Source organism: Mesoplodon densirostris, chromosome 7, assembly GCF_025265405.1.
Source record: "Mesoplodon densirostris isolate mMesDen1 chromosome 7, mMesDen1 primary haplotype, whole genome shotgun sequence".
Taxonomy (NCBI): Eukaryota; Metazoa; Chordata; class Mammalia; order Artiodactyla; family Ziphiidae; genus Mesoplodon; species Mesoplodon densirostris.
This window is the reverse complement of record NC_082667.1, coordinates 44813520-44836184: the sequence shown is the minus strand read 5'-3', so window position 1 is coordinate 44836184 and position 22665 is coordinate 44813520. Positions and strand designations below refer to the sequence as shown.

The 22665-nt window shown below is 36.1% G+C and overlaps 1 protein-coding gene across 1 annotated transcript in view; it reads left to right on the top strand.

The window, feature by feature from the left end:
- The window catches only part of TYR (tyrosinase), a 90522-nt gene extending 71267 nt beyond the window's left edge, over positions 1–19255 (top strand). Inside the window, exons 4-5 of the mRNA XM_060104217.1 lie at positions 10085–10266; positions 19029–19255. Coding sequence (XP_059960200.1) covers positions 10085–10266; positions 19029–19255 — 409 coding nt within the window. The remainder of the gene's footprint in view (positions 1–10084; positions 10267–19028) is intronic.
- The last annotated feature ends 3410 nt before the right edge of the window (positions 19256–22665 follow it).

Sequence of the window (22665 nt, the reverse complement as noted above, 5' to 3'; positions counted from 1 at the left end):
ATGGCAAAAAGATATGGTATTAAAAGCATAATTTACAGAGGATGTTGAAAACCACAGAGTATTGTCTGATGCTCATGATAGGACTGTTGGGTCAGTGAAGTTGTATTTATACTAATTATGCCCACCTTGAACTTACTGTTATTACCATGAATGATGACTTTTACTCTAAAGTACCTAAAAATGCCTTTCTACTTCAGATACAGGTCCTAGTGCCTTGGCTAAAGTAAAGATACAAAAAATATATATAAGTGGTATAACTCCTCCCTAAACATTGCCTATAGGAAGGGCTCTGCCTTTTGCAACCTTTTATCTCCCATTTTACCGTATATACTGCCTGTACTTGCCTGCACAGGGAGATACTCAATAACTATTCATTGAATACGTATAATATATATTATATCCTACCCACATTATGGAGAATAATCTACTTTACTCAAAATCTACCAATTTAAATGTTAATATCATCTAAAAAGTACCTTCATGGAAACATCTAGAATAATGTTTGATCAAATGGCTGGGTACAATGACCTAGTCAAGTCGACACGTTAAAATTAACCATCACAGGTGGTATCAGGTAAGGCCCTTCACCTTAAGGGACACTTGAACCTAAGTTTTGAAAAAACGAATAGCAGAAGTATGGGCAAAGTGATAGAAGGAAAAAAACAGGAATGTTCTAGGAAGCATGAAGAAACAGAGGTATGCTTTGGGGGTCTTGCAAGTGGTTCAGAAGGGCTGGAAGGAAGAATATATGTGGCTACATGTGGCTAAACCCATATACTGTTGGAGAATGACACATAATCAAATAATTACAATATAGTATGACAAATGTAATGATCAAAGGAGAGAAACAGTAAATCTGATTGATGTTTTCATGGAGGTAGCATTTGAACTAAGCCTTGAAGAAGCAAAAAAGATGTAGTAGAGAATAAAATTTAAGGAAATCCTAAGGGAGAAAAACTCAAAAACAAAGGAAGTGTCATTTTAATATCAATATTAATAACAGTATTCTGTATTTTATTCTATACATTATTTATTCTATACATTATTCTAAATGGTTTTACATATATTAATTCACTTAATTAATTCACTTAATACTTACAAGAATCCCTTCAGATAAGTACTATTATGTATTAGTCTTCTAGGGCTACCATGACATAGTACCAGAGACTCGGAGGCTTAAACAATAGAAATTTTCTTGCAATCCTGAAGGCTCGAAATTCAAGATCAAGGTGGGTGTGGCAGAGTTGGTGCCTTTTGAGGCCTCTCTCCACGATTCCTTCATGACCTTCTTCTCCCTGTAAAAAGTCTTTACAGGGTCTTCCCTCTGTACCAGCCTGTGTCCAAATTTCTTCTTCTTATAAGGACACCAGTCATATTGGATTAGAACTCACCCTCAAGGATCTCATTTTAACTTAATTAACTCTTTAAAGACCCTATCTCTGAATACAAAACCAATTTCTGAGAACTTCAACATATGAACTTTGCGGGGTGGGGGGACATAATTCAACCCAGATTATAATTGCCATTTTACTGATAAGGAAACTGAAGCACAAAAAGGTTAAGTAGTTTGCCCAAGTTTGCACAGCTACTGAGTATCACAACCAAAATTCGAATCCAAGCAATCTAACTTCAGAATCTATGAAGCTAACCTCTACAATTTATTCAATCTCTGTTTATAGAATTTCTTAAAAAAATGAGAAATAAAATTCATTGACATATTTGTTTGTTAAGACAACTCCATCCTGCTTGTGGTACACCAGAATTCCCAAGGAGCAGAAATCTAAAACCTCTGCTCTAAGGGAATTAAAGTGGGCCCCTCGTATTAAACTGCAGAAATGATGGTTTCTGATGTGTACAAGAATAACAGCAACAGTTCACCACTGTTGGGTGCTTTCTGTGTGTTGGCATCATCCTGGGTGTATTGTACACTTAATCTCAGTTGTATCTCATGGCACTTTGAAGTTTGTTATTATCCACATTTTGCAGATGAATAAACTGAGGCTCACACGGATTATCCTCTCACCCCTCACAAACCAATACCAGAAATTTATCCAGGTTTCTCAAGAAGAAGTTTTATGTTTCTGGATCCTTTCTGTGCCCTCAAATCCCAGGGCAAAAATTAGGACTCGTTATTAAACCTTTGCTTATAACAGGTTGAAGGTGGATTTTGCCCTTTTGTCTGCATATCCTGCAGGACTGTCCTATGTTCACAGCATGTACTGTACCTCTTCCCTCAGCTCCTCTCTCCCACGTGCCTGCTGTGAATGTCAGCTGCCTAGATAAGACTCAGCACTTTCAGAGTCACTTCATGGGTGCTCACTGGCCTCCCTCAGGAGGAATCCTAAGCTGGTCCTCATGTGTAGGTCAAGGCCTAGACCCAGAACCCCATGTAGAGGGCATTCTGTTTGGCCCCCTTCTCTGTTGCCACTTGTTACCTACTAAGCTTGTGCTGGTCTGTGGGTCCTCACAGCCTCTGGAGGGAAGTAAAAAGGGTTTCAGTTCCAGAAAGAAAAATCACAAGTCTTTAGACTAGCGATGTTAATATTTCACAACTCTGTATTTACCTCTTCTCTGCACTTGAGAGACTTTATAATCAAATGTTCATTTCTCAGGTAAAGTAAAATGACAAAGGATGCCTAGTTCCCACTTATGTGCATGGCTCTAAAACGCTTGGAGAAAAACACTAATGCTTTGTCCATCTTTTTGCTTTAAGTACTAATTGCTAACGTTTTGCTTATTAGTGGAAGAGTATTTAACTTGGAATAGAACACCTGGGCTCTGGCCCTAGCTCTGCAAGCTGGGTATAATGGTAAAACTCACAGAAATCTGACATGAAATGCCAGATTTTCTACTGCATTCTAGTTGAGTGAGCATTGGCAAACTTTCAGCTCTTTGACTCAGTATTCTCTTCTGTAAAATGGGATCAATAAAATAGTTACCTCCTTGATTTGCTGAGACTTAAATCAATAAGCAAGATATATCAAGAGGTTGCGTTACAGAAATTGCTTTATTATGAACACATTCTCCTGGGTTAGATTATTAACTCAAAAGAGCAGCACCAATTATCATGTAAATATTGCAGCTATGTGCTATGCACAGAGAAAAGGAAGATAAAAAAGGTGTGGTTTCTTAGCTAGTTGGTAGCACTGATATTCTCCAATGTACTTGTGAACAATGTCTCTGCCTCAGTTTGGGTTTGTTCCTCCCACAGTGAAAGAAAACAGGATGATGTGAGATAATTTCTGAAGTAAGTGAAGTGTTTAATTGATATTCTAGCATCTATTTTTCTGTACCTTTCCAGCCCTGTTGACAAATGCTGCCCTCAGATACAAGGCTTAGTCAGAGAGTACCAGAAGTATTCAGGACCCACTCAGGGAGAATAAGGAAGGAGAAAACAGAATCACAGGCAGGGACAACTGCAGTGTCAGAGGAAGAAGCCCAGGTACATCAGCCAGAAGATCTGGGTCCTCATCTACCTTAAGCATCTTACCAACTTTTTCACTGTTTCCTTTTTTCTGTTATTATTATTATTATTCCACTTTAACCAGAAAATGTGGAGTCTTCTGTGACATCTCACCACTGAGCTGTACTACTTGGATAGCCACACATCATCTTTTTACCTGGATACAATTTTCTCACTGATGTCTTCATCCCTTGTTCCCTGCACATCAATTCTGACTGTCCTCAGTCCCTTCTCCATAGTGCAATGTGTGTACTCTTTAAAAAAGTTATCTGTTCGTGTTATCTCTTGCGATCACAGATATAAACAGTGACTTCCTATTGCTCTTAGGAAAAATTAAAAATATTTCTCACATGTTCTCACCTGCCCTTCTTGATTTGGCCCCCATTTCCTCTCTAGCTTCATCTCAAACTGTTCTCTCCATAGATACATCCATCATTTTTTTACATTTTCTGGCTGGACAGATATTTTTATTCCAAAGACATAGATCAGTGGAGAAGTGTAGCATGAGGAAGGGATGTTAATATCATGATTTTTGAAGATATTGTGTGCTGTGCTTGAAGATTCTTTTGAGGCATTTCAATGGGGATGCCACTTAGGCAGCTGGGTATTTGGACTGAGATTTCAGAGCAAGATTTACTCTGTAACTATAAGTTGAGAAGCCATCAGCCTGTAGGTAATAAGTAAAGCTATGGGAGTAGCGAGACAGATGAGAGAATCTGACCTCCCATCAAAGACCCTTGCAAATTCTATTATTTTTTTCAGAAACACTGTTATACCACTTCTCTAAATACTCCTTCAACACCATCAAAGACTTTCCCAAAGGCTGCAGAATCAATGAGCCCTCCTCACTAAATTGTATTACCATGTTGCTTCCTTCTATAGTATTTGCCAGTCTGTAATTACAGATGCATTTCTGAAATTACTGGTTAGTATCTATCTCCATCAATAGATCTAAGTACCACAAGGACAGAGAAATACATCAATACCTGGCAGAGAACCAGTTTGTTATAGGTGCTCATAATATGTGTATTTAACTATTTATGACATGGTTGAATAAATGAATGAAAAATAATTCTATAGTATTTGTGCATATTTTACTGTAGCAGTGAATGTACTAAATCAAATCAGTTCCCTAATATCCAACTACATTAGGCTTCTTTGTTAGTTGTTCTGTTTTTAAAAAGAAATTTTAAGAATAATTTTTTATTTACATAAATGTTTCAGAGTTTGCATACACCCCACATCCAGTTTCCCCTATTCTTTTTTTTTTTTTTTTTTGCGGTACACAGGCCTCTCACTGCTGTGGCCTCTCCCATTGCAGAGCACAGGCTCCGGACGCACAGGCCCAGTGGCCATGGCTCACGGGCCCAGCTGCTCCGCGGCATGTGGCATCTTCCCAGACCAGGGCATGAACCCGCGTCCCCTGCATCGGCAGGCGGACTCTCAACCACTGCGCCACCAGGGAAGCCGTTTCCCCTATTCTTAACAATTTACTTCAGTATGGAAGGTTTGTCACAATTAATGAAACTATATTGATACATTATTATTAACCACAATCTATACTTTAAGATTACTTCATTGCTATCTAATATCTTTTTGTGTTTCAAGATCCCATCCAGGATGTCATATTACATTTAGCTATCATGTCTCCTTAAGCTCCTTCTTGGCTGTGGCAATTTTTCAAACTTTCCTTGTTTTTGATGACCTTGACAGTTTTGAGGAGTGCTGCTCAGGTATTTAATAGAATGCCCCTCTATTCGAATTTGTCTGATGTTTTTCTCTTGCAGACTGAAATTACATGTTTTTGGGAGGAAGACGAGAGAGGTAAAGCACTATTCTCTTCACATAATATCAAGGGAACGTGCTATCAACATGGCTTACCATTGTTGATGTTAACCTAGGCAGTTGTCATATTTCTCAGGTTTCTCAAACTCCTAAATGAGTCTACCACCCATCCATATTGTGCTCTTTGGAGGAGCGTTACTATGCACAGCCGACACAAAAGGAGTAGGGAGTTGTGTATTGCTGTTTTATGTACTCAGTGTGTGTACCTAATTATACTAGAGCTCTGTTGGTATCATGGTAAAGTATAGGGGAAGAAAGTGTTCTACAATATTCTGATTAAATTTCAGTCTTTTAGTTGGCCAGTGTCTTGGGGCTGTGACCTTCATAAGTGTTTCTCCAATGGTATAGCTTTTTGGTTTCTTTTCCCTGTCTGTCCTCTACTCCTTTTTTCAGTTGTCCCAATCTATTTCCTTGAAGCCCTGACCCATGGCCTATGTTTTATTTCCCCTTAGGTGAGAGAGGAAGGCTGAAAGGGACTGGGCTGAGAGTAATTCCCTTTCTCCTACCGGGATAAGTCTCTGGTAGTTACTTCCTCTGGATTAAAGGGCTTTGGTGTGGAGAAGACTCTGGACATATTTCACAATGGTCATTTTCTCCCTCCCCCTACAGAGCCAGGAGAGGATCTTTCTCAGGTCTTCATTATGAAAATCTGGCAGAATTCTTGGAGGTAAAACCCCCAAATGTGTGGGAATATCCCCCTAAGACCATGGCTCCCAGGAACTTCTCACATTACAAGTTGTCTGTACTCAACCTCCAGCCATTCATCAAAGTGTTTAAGTTTATGGATCCAGCTGTTTCTCTTCTTGGTTAGCAAATTTCAGTTGAATTCCTCTGGTTGCATTTATCTCTACAGTTTTGGGGGAAGCAGTTTGCCCAGTTCTCTCACGGGTCCAAGAAAAGTTGTTGATTTTCTACTTGTCCAGCTTTGTCTTGTTGTAAGGATGGGTGTGACCAGACGTCCATGTTACTTTCATACATAAAACACATCCCTTCTTGTTTCCATCTGTGATTATCTTAACTTTTTCCTAAATCCTCTGTTGTACATTTCATTGTTGCTCAGACTTCTAGAAAACCATCTAAATACAGTTTAAATGAATCTTTGGTAAGAAGATAACTTTCTTCCCAAAATGTCAGTGTGATTATCCAAGTTAAACATTAGTATTCCTATGTGAGCCATTCTAGACATGGTTTGATGAAATTAACTGAAGATGAGACCCACTGATGCAGAATTTAAGCAAGATTAATACCTTCATTTTAAAAGGTTGGTAAGGTGGGTAAGCACATTAATTGTTTCATCCATTACATCTTTTGGTGCTGAGAATTGATGTCCTTGTCCTATCTAGATAAAGAATTTTTTCTTCTTAGCAGAAATAAGATTATTTATAAATTGAACTACAGGGGTAATTTTTCTCAATTAACAAAATGCACAATGTTTGCATCAAGCTCTTATCTAGTAGCTCATTGTATATTGGGCTATTTCTAAGTCAGTCAAAGTTTAATAGGGATGGGGAAGAGATTAATTATCAGAGGGTCTCCTTCTCTGCAATGGGAGAGGCCACAACAGTGAGAGGCCCGCGTACCGCAAAATAGGTTTACCACTTGAAAACTGGTGAACATTGTTTAAACATGTTTAAATATCATTTAAACATTGTTTAGTACAAATAAAATGTCTTATAAAATATTGTCTATAATAAAATTCTCTTTTATTAAAATATGTATTTAATGTTATACTTGTATATTTTAAAAACTGCAACAAAAATATGGAGCAAGTACATATGATTTTTTTCTTTTCTCCTTTTTGCTTGTTTATATTTTCTGAATTGTATATAATGAACCAGTAATGCTTTCATGAAAAGAAGAAAACTGTAGATGTTAAAATAAAAAGAATAATTCATAAAATTATAGGACTTGAATAGACTTAAGCCAATTCCTAATTTCTTCAGTTGAGAAAATAGAGGTACACACAGAAAAAAACAATCTTCTTGAATCCTCTGTTTCCCCATTTCTACTTAAAGAATAATAACCATTTTTAAAGAACCAGCTCAAATATACGTGGTTTTGGCATTCCTATGCATGTCTCATGTCTCTCACCAGTTGTAGAGTTCTTCCAGTATAACATGAATCATGAGTAGAAGGAAGAAGAGGAAGAAATGCTATGGGGATGAGGATGGCTTCTGCTTACCATCTGTCCAACACTTAACCATATATCTTACTTATGTTATTTTAATTAATCAGTTTTTAATTTTTTTACTTACAATGTTTCCAGTGTAAATCAATTCACTTATACATATATACATATATACATACATATATACATATTCTTTTTCAGATTTTTTCTATTATAGGTTATTACAAGACATTAAATATAGTCCCCTGTGCTATACAGTAGGTCCTTGTTGTTTATCTCTTTTATATATAGTAGTGTATATCTGTTAATCCCAAATTCCTATTTTATCCCTCCCCTCCCTTTCCCTTTTGTAACCACAAGTTTTTTCTATGTCTCTGCGTCTATTTCTGTTTTATAAATAAGTTCATTTGTGTTGTATTTTAGATTCCACATGTAAGTGATATTATATTTGTTGTCTGAGTTACTTCACTTAATATGATAATCTCTAGGTCCATCCATGTTGCTGAAAATGGCATTATTTTGTTCTTTTATGGCTAAATAATATTCCATTGTATATACATACAATATCTTCTTTATTCATCTGTCAAAGGACATTCAGGTTGCTTAATTAATCCTTACAATACCTTTAAGACATAAATACTACTCCCATTTTGCAGATGAATAAAAGGAAAATTAAACAGGTTCAGGTTAAGTCCTTTTACAAGTTTCCTTTGTCACAACCCACAGAATTCAGGTTTTTGCACAGGTTCAAGTTTCTCCAAAACTTAACATATAGTAAGTACTCCGTAAACACATTTAATAATTGAGCTATTTAGGGACCATTTGGTATTCATGGACCAGATTTGCAGTGTTTATCAGCAGCCTGCTGATCTCTCAGTTAATTCACAATTAAAAACAACTTTGGCCACAACTAGTATTTGAAGTCCAGATTCTCTAAGCAAATACAATTGCTTTTCATCACAGAAAAAGCGATCACCACTGCTGCCATCTGGCTTCCTTGTTCTCTTCTTTATTGTACTTCAAAACATTTTCTCAAAAAAATTATTTGTTTGCTTGAAGTATTATCACTTTCTTTTTTAGACCCATCCTCTTGACCATACACTAAACTTTTATCTCTGAGCTTCAATTCTAGAGCTAAACAACAGTAGCTTATATATCTAGCACTTTCGTAAAAATTATCACATTGGATAATTTGGAAACAGATAGGACAGATATTATTGCTTTCGTTTTAAGGATGAGAAGGCTAAGTCTTCAAGTGATTCAGTGATTTGCTTTCGAGCTTATACAACTTATACAGCTCTTAAACCACAGATCTAGGACTCAAGGGGAGTGTTCTGACTCCAAATATAGTGTTCTTCCCTCTATGTTATATGGTCTGATAACACAAAGCCATTCTCTTTATCGCACCTTTAATGATCCACTATAAATTCTGCTGTAGCTTAGTTTTGCTTCCATTCTTACTAGACCTTTTTGATCCCATAGTTTTTTAGCGTTTGTTCCAGTTAGAGTTTTTAATTACATGCAGCAGAAACTCACTCTGGCTGATTCAACAGGAAACAAATTTGCTGAAAGGATATTGGATAGGTGAGGAGATCATGGAGAAACAGGTTGAGAAACAGATGGGAACAAGGGAGGAGGGCAGCAGTCAATCATCAGCCAAAACCATGCTCTAGAACAGGGGTCCCCAACCCCCAGTTGGAACTGGGCCACACAGCAGGAGGTGAGAGGTGGACAAGCGAGTGAAGCTTCATCCGGGGCTCTGCATTTCTCCCCATGGCTCACATTACTGCTTGAACCATCCATCCTCCCCCCCTCTCCCCCCCACCCCATCCACAGAAAAATTGTCTTTCATGAAACCGATCCCCGGTACTAAAAAGTTTGGGGACCACTGCTCTAGAACACAGGGTACCCCTGGACACCTTTACTAATACCTCTGGCCTCGTTGCCCTTAAAAACAGGATGTTGGTTTTCCATTGTCCTTGCTTCTTTGTGTCAGTGTCTCCTGTTTCAAAGTCTTGGATGGGCATGTCTGATTGGCTGAGTATTGATCATGTGGTCATACTCTAGCTTCCAGGGAAGTTTGGAAACCACAAGTTTCCAAGTAAGTATTTTTAGCCTCTATCATGGAAGGTGAGCTCTTTCTCCCACCAAGATTCATTAAGCATACACTGCACCAGACATAACAAGGAGGTTGAAATAATTGAAAGTCCCCTACCATGACCAAAAAATGGCCAAATTCTAGTCCTCATTCCAATTTAGTTTTGTATGTTCTTTCTTTAGGTGAACTTTCTTTGAGATAAGAGACATTTAATTTACAACTATGTCTCAATTGTCACTCAACCAATAATTACACTTGCTCTGCAGCATTCTGAAGGGTCTAAACTTGTCAAGTAACTTTCATTTATCTTCTAAGAAATTTCTCTTTCAAAGTTATCCTCTAATATTTCTCTCAAATGAATGAGTTTCATCAGAACCTGACAGCATGAACTGGTGACTTACAAAATATTTTCAAAGCGTGAAAACTATATGTGGCATCTTTCCACAGCTTTAGGTTTTTAAGATATGCCTTGTTATTTTACTTTAAGAATTCCAAATATTTCTTTTACTAACAATATGTTTCTGACATTGAATAATCCTTTCCTCTGCAGTATTTTTGAACAGTGGCTTCGAAGGCACCGTCCTCTTCAAGAAGTTTATCCAGAAGCCAATGCACCCATTGGGCACAACCGGGAATCCTACATGGTTCCTTTTATACCTCTCTACAGAAATGGTGATTTCTTTATTTCATCCAGAGATCTGGGTTATGACTATAGCTACCTACAAGATTCAGGTAAAGCTCAGTTTCTTTCATGTGAATTGCTGAGTCTGGTGTGACCAATTTCTTTTGAGAGAGTGCAAAACCTTATGTTTTTACAATGTTATCCCCAAATTATTTAAATTGGGAAAATGCATTACGATCCTTAACTCATCACTGATTTATTATTACATAGACCAAGTTGCAAGAATCTTTAAATTTCTGTCCTTTCTGCTTAATATAGAGCATTTTGCATATGGCAACCATGGGAAGAGCACTAAAATTAAAATCAGAACAAAAAATGGGTGTGAGACGTGACACTATAAACTGACTTTTGTGTGACCTTGGGAAATTTGACTTCAGTTCCCTGAATCTCAGTTTCTTAACCTAAAATATTGAGAATAGAATACCTCAAAGAGATATTTGATAATTAAATGCATTAAGATCCTAGGACAGTCAGCACAAGTTAAACATCTAGCAGTTTTGAAATCATCTTTGGGAACATCATGCTAGGGTTACCAAGAAAATTTGTGAACATTTTGATGTTAAACACAGTTAATAATAATAATGATAATAGCTATTATAATAATAATTGCTCTGACTATGATTAAGTCTAGGATTGTAATTAGATCTAGGCTTTAAATTCTCTTCCTTAGTAGTAGTATGTCAGTATCTTTTTGATAAATACGGGACAGGTAGTAATGTCTCCCCCTACCTGTGAGCCTGCTACGTACCATACATGCATTGTTAATCAACCATATATTAGGGGAAGTATTATTATCTCTAGAATGAGGTAAGGACACTGATGCTAAAATAACTTACATGAATTTCCCAATAGCAAACACCAGTATGTGGAAGAGCCAGATTTCAACACTACAGGGTCCTCTCCACTGCAACACAAGATGGTCAACAGCTAAAAAAACGGTTAAACAACACAGAGTTTGTGGATACGAGGTATTAGACAAGCACTGATGTTTCATTATATTCATTGATAATTCATGGAAACAAACAGATTAGTAAAATAAAATGAACAAGTGAATGACATTTACCAATTTCCTACCTCTTGTTAAACTTTAGTGACACATAAATGAATGACATACCTTCAGACTTCAAGGAGTGTTAAATCCAGTATGGAAGTCAGACAGTTGTGCAAAAAAGTATGAAACATCAAGCTGTGTTAAGTGCAATAAAGGAGTCATAAACGGAATCTTATAAGAGCACAGAGGAGAAAGCAATGACTTCAGAGTAGTTCAACCTAAAAAGACATGACAAGGCCTTGAAGGATGAGCAGGCAGGTAGCAGATAGAAAAGGATAGGGAATATTCTAAACTAATAGAATAACAAAAATAGAGGTGTAAAGTGTACCATGTATTTCTGAGATGCTAAATTCTCCTATTTGAGTAGTATGAGAAATGAAAAATTATACTGAGGAGATAAATTGAGTTATTTCATAATAGCTAATATATTATGGATCTTTTCATGTTCCAGGAACTCTTCGGGGCATGCTGTGTGCATTATTTCCTTTAATTTTCATAATTACCCTGTGAAGTAAGCACTATTATTTCTTTTTCCTGATCATAGATGAGAAAACAGAGGCTTAAAGAATATAAATAACTTGTCTTGGGCCATCTAGCTAGTATGTGGCATAGCAGAACCACATTTTAAGGCCAACAGGAGAAACTGTATTTTATCAACCTCTTCCTGCCCTTTGGGACTAGGGCATGAACCCGTGTCCCCTGCATCGGCAGGCGGGCTCTCAACCACTGTGCCACCAGGGAAGCCCCGGGTTCATGCTTTTATTACACTATTCTCTCTGGCTAAATTCTGATCCATATCCATTTGTCACACTCTCAGATATGAAATCATTGTATACATATACATAGTCATGTTTAATCACTCCTTTATTAGAGTTACATGATAATTTTTCTACATATGAATCTTTCCCCTCTCTACCTTGGCTGTGAGCCCTACAAAATCAAAACTGATACTTTGCAAGCTTCTCCAGTCTTCTCCAAATGGTATCTGGTATGGGGCTAAACCAATGAATTCACTTGAATGCCAGTGATATTTATCATGAAGGATGGTGTCTCTTAACCAATACATATAAGTAAAGCTTGCTAGAAAAATGTCACACTTCTTAATACTCAGGTTTTAAAAAAAATTTTTTTCTTAAAAAATATTTTAACATCTTTATTGGAGTATAATTGCTTTACAATGGTGTGTTAGTTTCTGCTTTATAACAAAGTGAATCAGCTATACATATACATATATCCTCATATCTCCTCCCTCTTGCATCTCCCTCCCACCCTCCCTATCCCACCCCTCTGGGTGGTGACAAAGCATGGAGCTGACCTCCCTGTGCTATGCGGCTGCTTCCCACCAGCTATCTATTTTACATTTGGTAGTATATATAAGTCCATGCCACTGTCTAACTTCATCCCAGCCTACCCTTCCCCCACCCCATGTCCTCAAGTCCATTCTCTATGTCTGCGTCTTTATTCTTGTCCTGCCCCTAGGTTCTTCAGAACCTTTTTTTTTTTTAAGATTCCATATATATGTGTTATCATACAGTATTTATTTTTCTCTTTCTGACTTACTTCACTCTGTATGACAGTCTTTCGGTCCATCCACCTCACTACAAATAACTCAATTTCGTTTCTTTTTATGGCTGAGTAATATTCCATTGTATATATGTGCCACATCTTTATCCCTTCATCTGTCAATGGACACTTAGGTTGCTTCCATGTCCTGGTTATTGTAAATAGTGCTGCAATGAACAGTGTGGTACATGACTCTTTTTGAATTGTGGTTTTCTCAGGGTATATGCCCAGTAGTGGGATTGCTGGGTCATGTGGTAGTTATATTTTTAGGTTTTTAAGCAACCTCCATATTGTTCTCCATAGTGGCTGTATCAATTTACATTCCCACCAACAGTGCTAGAGGGTTCCCTTTTCTCCATACCCTCTCCAGCATTTATTGTTTGTAGATTTTTTGATGATGGCCATTGTGACTGGTGTGAGGTGATACCCCATTGTAGTTTTGATTTGCATTTTTAGATATTTTTAATGTATTTCAAGTCTTCTATTGCACTAGATATTTTCTAGGTGATTTTATTGGTTTATTTATTCTTTCTGCATACATATGTTTAGTAACTACCTTGTTCAAGTCATTCTTTTAGATACTATGGATACGGTGGTAAACAATGTAGTCTCCTTCACAGTGCTTACATCCTAGTGAAAGAGAAAGACCTTAAGCCACTACTTACCTAATGACTCGTTTGTTTAGAGATGTGCATAACTCTAGGGGTCAATGAAGTGACATTTCAGAGAATATCAGTAACAGGAAGAATTAATTAGTTGAAAAGGAGGTCTTGATTATGAATTTTGGCCATATTGCTAGGATAACAGAGCCATTAATGAATTTTAAACAAATCAGGATCAAATTTGAGTTTTCATAAGATTACGGTTGCTGCAGCTTGTAGGAAGTTTCTTTTTTTAATTTAATTTTATTGAAGTATAGTTGATTTACAATATTGTGTTAATTTCTGCTGTACAGCAAAGTGATTCAGTTATACATATATATACATTTTTTTCATATTCTTTTCCATTATGGTTTATCACAGGATATTGAATATATCCTGTGCTATACAGCAGGACCTTGTTTATCCATTCTATATATAATAGTTTGCGTCTGCTTATCCCAAACTCCCAATCCATCCCTCCCCCACCTCCCCCCCTTCCCCCTTGGCAACCACAAGTCTGTCCTCTATGTTAAAGACATAATGTTGAGCCAAAGAAATCAGACATCATAGAATATATACTGATGATTATATTCATATAAAATCCAGAAAGATGCAAGTTTTGTGTCAGTTGCAAAGCACATTCGGGGAAGCCAGTGAAAATGCTGTTACGAGTATCCAGGGGAGAGGCGAAGGAAGTTGGAATTGCAGTGGTGGTAAGAGACAAGGCCGAAAGGACAAAAAATTTTGATATTATTTTGAAAACAAAATTTATGGAACTTGGAAAATGATTACATGTAATAGGTGAGAAAGGAGATATTAGAGTTGCCCTTAAGCTTTCTGGCCTGTGCAAATGATGAATGGTGATTGAATTCACTGAGATAGAAACAATAGGAGCAGGGCCAGACATGGACTGAATCTCATGGTGGTATCTGTTACACAGTGAAATGGGGTGAATGGCACACCAGGGTAAATATATCTCTGAGGCAGTTGGATAGCCTTCAGCCTCAGAAAAGATTCTGCCTGCAGATACTAATGTAAGAGACATCAGCATATAAATTGTTATCTTTGCCAATCTTTACGATCTTGTGTAGTAGTGATTTTATTCTGTTTTATTGGTAAGTAGATTGAGAACAGAAAGATAAAGTGACAAATTCTAAGTCACAAAGCTCGTAAGTGGCAAATATAGAATCCCAAATGAATTCTCTGTCCATGACTCCACAGAAGAGAGGGTTCTCTTTATACTTGCCTTGTACACATATGTTCCACCTCGTTGTCCCTTCCTTAGTGTCCCAAATGGGTACTTTTTAATGAAAAGGCAACAAAAACCCCTGGAGGAGAAAAGGAAAAGAAGGCTCAAAGAGTCACATTAGGGGATTAAAGGTATTTATTATTTATTTATAGTTATTTTTTTTAATTGATTCAAAATGTTTTATCTATTTAGAGTCCTTTTCATATAGCTGTGAGCTTACACCACTAATTTTAGAGAAGTTTTGCTTTAAAATAAGCAACAGCAATTGCTTATTTTCTATTTTATGAATTAATCTCTTGCTCCTTCTGTTGTACTTTCAAGGAATTTAAAATTTATCTTTCGTTCTTCTATTCATTCATTTATTCATTCATACAGCAATGTTTACTGAGACACAATAATACTGAGACACAATGCCAGAATAGAATAAGCTAAACTTTAAGCTTACTAAAAAAATCTTTAAAATTTCTTGATATAATTTAGTTCAGGCAGTTAATTATTCATCATTTAGGCACTCACGTTTATAATTACTTAATTATTTTCCGTAAAAGGCAGCTGATGTCTTCTTGCTTTAGTCAAACATTTTCTCTTATAATTGAATTTAGTGATGTTTTTCAAAATTGAGTAGCAGGTGATTTTGTTGCATGCATAACTGATTGAAAGGTGAGACCAAAAACCTTTGGCAATGAAGGGTTGAGTCCTTGATGCTGTTGGCAAATGTAATCCTGCTTTCTGTCTGGTGTTACTTTGTTAAGAGCTTCCTTCTTCCAATATATTCCAAAAGACCTGGACATTTGATTTTAAAAATGAGAGGAGGAGGCATGTTCACAGTAACTGGAGGGTCTCATTCTGCACATGGTGTTTGATGAGGACTTGTTCACTAGTGCTTTTCTATGTGTATACACAGTTGCATACTGTTCCTTCTGCCTGGGATGGCTTGCCATCAGCGTCCGACACTCAAGTCCTAATTCATTCTTCTATTCAGTGGGATAGTCTCCTGGGATGCCTCCTCTGACTCCCCAGGCAGTTATAGGAGGTCTTTTCCCCATTATCCCATTTTAGCTTTTATATATTTGCATTGGTACAGCATTGCTCTTAAAATAATTTGTTTACTTGTCAGTCTCCTCTTCCAGTTATTATTTCCTTCAGGCCAGGAGCTCTGCTTACTCAGCCTTTCACATGCAGTTCCTGGACCACCACCTGACATTTATTGTGTCTCAGTAAACATTGCTGTATGAATGAATAAATGAATGAATAGAAGAATGAAAGATAAATAAGACATACTACTTACTCTCAAGGGTTCATGAAGAAGCCTGAAAAGTAAGACATACATATAAATAATTGCAACACGTAGACAATTGTGCCAAGTGTCACAAAGGAACAATGAAAGAAAGAGTCTGGGAATCCAGAAGAGAGAGCTGAGCAGACTCAGTGATCAAAGCAGGTGTGAGAGAGAAAAACTCTTACTGGAAGCTGGTTCAGTTGAAATATTGATGGAATTACTATGGAGTAAGAAGAGTCGATAACAGTTATAAATTACTTTTTATGTGAAAGACATCATTCCAAAGGTTATACATACATTGTAGAGTTTAAATATTACAGGCAAACTTTCTAAGTTACAGATTTTGAATTGGTTAAATTAGGATAATGATTCCTAACTACCTCGTGTGTTTGTTGTGTGGATAAATCGGCATATGAATGTGCTTTGGAAATGACAGAGCACCAAACAAATAGAAGACTATATGATTATCCTGAAGAGAATGGGTAACAAGAAAAATGGAATTTTAAGTAGGTAAAAAAATAGAAAACTTTTGATATTAAGAAATAATTTAAAGATACACTATTGAAGGTCAAAAGCAAATAACTGAGGAAGACAAGTCTAAATTTTAGGTTGAAGCCATTGAGAAATACAGTGTTTCAAACAAGACAGTCCATTGGTGAAAGTAAAATTTAAGACAACTTGAAATGAACTGAAGTAGAGAAATAATAAGAGAAGCTGGAGAACAGAAGGACAGACAAAGAAATAGTGTTTTAAAATTGTGAAAGAATTTGAGCTGAGCCTTAAGCAATAAAGAAATCATACACATTATGTAACCTCTATGTAATCTGCATTTTGTGAGACATTTAAAATGCACTATATATTGAAGTGACTAATAGCAATGCAAAGTAAGCATTTGTAATTTCATTTTCAAATTAATTTTTAAATGTGTTAGAATGGTAACCTTTATGTTTGATGAAAATAATTTTCACATTTTAATTTCTTTATTTTAGCTTTGTTAGCTTTCATTTCTTAGATTTAAATTAATATTAATCCAAAGTTCTAAATCTTTTTTATTATAATTTATTTTATAATGTTAGTGCTTTGCAACATATTGTCCCTTCCTGATGAAGAGAAACACAAATCTGCTCTATTGTTTCAAATGATGCTTAATGGATTCTAAGAATTTTAGAGGTATCTTAGTGACAGCTGGCAAAAGGATGGTACCAAAGACAAAAAAGGAGAAAGTAACAGGAGAAATGGGGTTTGAGCCCTGTAGCCCCACTTAAGCCAGGGAAGCGCCACTGTTATCTTCTTTGAGTGAAGATTGTAATTTAATATAAAATTAATTTTTGACAAATTCTCCTGCTTTAACTATTTTGAATGCTTGAGTTTATGGTGATCAATGAGACTCCCACTTTACATTTCACTTCATGTTGCTACCCATTCTTTCCAAGATATTTTATTAAATAAATATTAATTTTCTTTTTATATTGTTGATCTAATTTTTATGATATATGAAGCTTACATATAACTGTAATTGCAGAATATCTTAAGGTACTTTATCTTTTATTGTTGTAGGAATCTAACTAACTTTAAAAATAATTAGGACTTTTTGAAGAGCAAAAGGCAGTAACTCCAAATAAACAAGATTAGATAAAAAGATAATTTATTGGTTAACAAAATCCAAGGAAGGAATGAACATTTGAAATGTAAGGAAGACAAAAATGCAGCTGAGACTGAGGAACAGCAGGAACCAGGAAACTAAGCTCCCTAAAGATTCATTCTCCCCCTCTCTCTCTTCCCCCCTCCCTACCCCCTCTCTAGCTCTAAGACTGTTATCAGTTCCTGAGTCATCTGGCTCTTAATTCCAGCACAGTGAATTCTGAGTAATGATTCTGACTGGCCCAACTTGAGTCAGTGGTTCACTATGAACTAATCAGCAGAAGCCAAGAAAATAAGTCATAAAAAAATGTTGTAGTTCCCACATCAGCAACAGGGGGAAGGTAGGGATGGGGAGCAGATATAGGCTCAAATATCCATGGCCTAAATAAGTTAATTTATTTATTGCTCAAATGGCAGTCTTGGTATGTTGTCAAATACAAGCTGCATAATTTCAGGGACCAGAGCTGCTTGTTTCTTGTAGTTCTATAAGACCTAGGGTTTACCCTTGATCACATGATCTATGGTGGCTCACCAACATACTATCTGCATTAGTTGAAAGGGGAAAAGGGAAAAGGAGAAGGCATACCTTTTCCTTTTAAGGGAACTGCCCCAAAGTTACATGTATTACTTTTGCTCAAGACTTAAGTCACAAAGCCATAATTTGCTACTAGGTAAGCCCAAGATGCACTCTCTTCTTTCCTTTGTATCACAAAATGGATATAAAGTATTTTAGAGTGTCTTGTAAATAGTGATGGGAACTTTAAAATCAAGCAAATAGATATAATAAATTATTAACTCCAAGTGGAAAATAATGTAAGAAAGGAAATGTAATCATAGAATAATATTTGATTCGATTGTGAATAATATTTAAATACTAAAAATAATGGAAATCCGAGATGTGGATTTAACCCCAGATCATGGTATTATTATGCTGAAAATATGGAGGAAAGAAAAGGGAAACTGTAAAAGAGCTCAAATCATTGTTTATACCTGAGGAACTCCAGAGATAAACTTGATGAATTAAAAAGTAGTAATATTTGCCTATTATTTAGAAATATGGAGTCAAATAACAGAATAAATAACTAAAAGAGTAACAGTAGCTGACTTGGGGGCAGGCACTGTACAATTTACAGATCAGATAATATCTATGAAGTTTAAAACATCCCAACAAGGTGGTATTGTTTTCCTATTTTCCTGATGAAGAACCTGAAGCTTAGGAGTATTAGGTGTAGCTTTCCCAAGATCTTATAGCTAGTAAGTAACAGAGCTGGCATTCAAACCCAAGCATCTGACTCCAAAGTACTATGCAAGGATGATGATGATGATGATGATGATGATTATGATGATGATGATGATAGTAAAAACATTGGAATGTCTTTCTATTTCAGGACCAGACAGTTTTCAAGATTACGTTAAACCCTACTTAGAACAAGCAAGTCAGATCTGGCCATGGCTCATTGGGGCAGCCTTGGTAGGGTCTGTACTCACTGCTGTGCTGGGAGGACTCATTAGCCTGTTGTGTCATCAAAAGAGAAAGCAGCTTCCTGAAGAACAGCAGCCACTCCTTATGGACAAGGAGGACTACCACAGCTTGTTGTATCAGAGCCATTTATAAAAGGCTTAAGCAATAGAGTTGGGCCAAAAAACCTGACCTCACTCTAAATTAAATGATGTTAAAGTCCCTAGGGGTGGTCCTAGCAGAAATCCTTGGCATGTGTCTATGAAGATCATTATTAGAATTGTTATCTTAATACAAAGTATACCCCTCCTCCAACTCAGGTAGAAGCCTCCTGTGCTTGCTTTGCTGTATTTTGATCATTCCCTTAATAGTTTTCCTCAAGCCCATATTTCCAAGGAAAAGATGCCATTTGGTAATGGAGGTACTAGTCTGCTAGTCATATCTGAATGAAAGTGCTCTTATAAAATATGAGAACAATTGTGATTATTTTCCTCCTGATTGTTTAATGACATGTTTCTTTTATTATCCCCGTTGATTTTAATAAAATAGTAACAAATTTACACTAATTGACTCCTTTGAGCTCGAGAAATACATTTTAATTTTCCTAAGAAAGCATAATGTTTCCCTTATATTTTACATTCCTGCTCCAAAATATGTTATGGACTTCAAGTAGAAACAGTCTTCAACTCTTTCTTGCCTTGGTTCTGACTGTACATTTTAAGGCCACTGAAATCAAGGGCTCTTTGCCTGAAAAGAATCTGGCTAAGTACCTGTCTCAAGATGTGCTCATTAATTATGTTGATGAAGATGATAATAATCTTATTATAGAGCTTTTTTTATCTTCTAAGAAGAACCTTATTAGAGAATGTTTAAAATGCTATAAAACATTTCATGGTAGAGAACAATTATGTGAATATCAGCCTGTCTGCAGTTCTAGTAAAATAACTTATTACTATTTTTCCTGGCTATTAAGACCTTAAATTAGAAAGTCTAGATAATCTTGCTACTTGAAATTTTAGGTCCAGTTGAATTTCTAAAAATAGTGCAATTGATATTCCATTTGTAGTATCACCCTGTAGAGCATAAAAGACTAGCACCAGTAGGTGGAATTTATAGAGGACCCATTTTGGTGTAATAAAAGGAAAAACTGTCCAATATTCAGAGCTTTCCAAAACCAAACTGGACATTCTTGGAAAATAATAAGTGTTTGACTCTAGAATTCTTCACATAGAGGTTGGATGGCTAATTTGACTTGAATTCTATAAAGAGAACTTAAGTATTGAGTCTATAGTCATTCTTGGCTCAGGTCTCATAACAACTCCCCATTCAGAAGCGAGGCCAAACATGCTCTGTGAAAAGTTCCTGTGATTCTGCCACAGTATTTCAGGATGTTTCACCAGATTACAACTTTCACTCTCTCATCCAAACTCTATCACTCTGTCCTGGTATCCCCAGTCTCTTTAGTTCCCTTATGTTTAGTTTGTATGTATCTGCTCAACATTTTCAAATATGTATCTCAGTTTGACTACTTGACTTATATTCCCAGCCTCATCCCTAAACACTGTCTTTTCACTTTCTCAAGATGGCCATGCTTTTAAGACAGACTTGTCCAATTCTAGCTCCCAGAAACCTGCCTGGGTCTGACACCTAAACCTCTACATCTCTGGGATGATATTTAAAAGGAGACCCACCGACCTGTATGGTACTTTTTTATTAAAACATCTTACAATTCGTATAAGACCTGCAGTGTAGGATTCAGAATGTTTATGAATACATTTAGAAATTAAGAGGAAAGCAAAAATCATCTTTTTATAAACATTGGTCAAATGATTTTGGATAATTTTCATCTAGAACAAATAAAAAGTTACCATTCTTGTTGAAGTAATGCCATCAACTCTCAGAGATTACTAATAGGTAAGAAATTCAGTTATAGAGCAACTTTCATTTTCTAACTCTCTTTAGTTGTCAGTCAACATTTGATGGCTTATCTAATTTATGATGCCTAGAGGAGAAAAGTCAGGCAAGGGATGGGGAGCAGCATATTTATTGACACAGAGGAGGTCTGTGGGATTAGAGAGCAAATACTAGGGGTTATATCCTCCACTTGGTACATAACCAGAAATACAAGATTTAAAATAAATTAACAATGACATTTGAAAACTGCATTCAATTTAGTTGAGAATAGGAACTAGTAAAACTGAGAGCAAGGAGTAGGAAAAGAAATTTGGATAAGGCCTGAAGAAGATTTGGAGAAGCAGTAATAGTGATGGTGGTCGCCTTCAGTCTGACCTCAGAACACAAAATAATTACTTAGCTAGGTTTGATCTGAAGGCAAAAATTCAGACCAGGTGATATTTAAATCATTTTTTACAAAGCATCTAGAATAAAAGTCTGCCCAGGGAATTTTCATTGTTACTGACAGGGATCTGTTTAAAGTCATTCTCTTCCTTATCATGAGGCAATTCCCTCCTTTATCACCGAGTTTCAACATAGAATATCATTTTGTTTCTCTAGAGGCTCAAGTTATCTACTTGAGTAGCAGCAACATCTGTGATAAAACCATCACCGCATTCATTCTGTGGTTTTCTCAATAAGGTACCCAAATGACATGACATATTTCAAGATACTAGAAGTTTCATTAAATTCTAATCAACATTATATTCTGTGGCATTGTTTTATAGTGTGCATTTTATGAATTGCTTCGTTTGGGCTCTGCTCTTTTTCCATTGCTACCTTATATGTCACGTTTTGTTACAGAGAAAGAAATAAGCAGCTGCCACTCTTTTTGTTCCTCTTTCTGTGTTTTACTTTTTTTTTAAAAAAAAGAGTATTTTTAGTACCCAACCTTTCCAACAAGTCAAATATATAATTCTCCATCTGTAGAAATAAATATGATGGATACAAGTCATTTCAACCAGTGTCTCTAGCAGGCTGACAACTGGCGTTGATTTTGAACGTTTTTAAATAGGCGTTTCCTTGTTTATATGGGCTTTGATTTGTAGGAACAGTTTTCTTTGTCATCGTAAAAAAAGACCTCATTGGGGTCACCTATTGTAAACTTGTGTTATTTGGGGGGCATGTCAATAGAACAAAGGTCCACTCGCCTTCTGATTAGACTCCTTCTGAAAGCTGCTAAAATGCAAGTAAAAAGAGCTTTTTTTTTTTTTAACTTTGTGTTGCTTATTTTCAAAAACATTTGCCAGTTTGTACAATATAATGAATATAAAATTGCCTTTGGCATCCACTGGAGGCCTTAAGGGCTTTCAAATCCTTCAGCTATTTAAAACCATATAGAAATGTTTTAAGTATGTTCTTCTAAATAACAGCCTTATTAAAACTCTATATAGCCCATGTTTATCTAATTGTTTTATGAGTTCTTTTCTTAATAGCAGTGTAAGAAATTATTCTTGTAACTTCATGTTAATCTACCAAGTCTTGTATGCATTATTATGGTGATTTCTAATTTCTTATTTAAAAATAAATAACAAAGATGTTAAATGCAGTGAATGCTTATGATGTTCCAAGAACTGTGCTAAACACATCATATATGTTAATTTATTTCATCT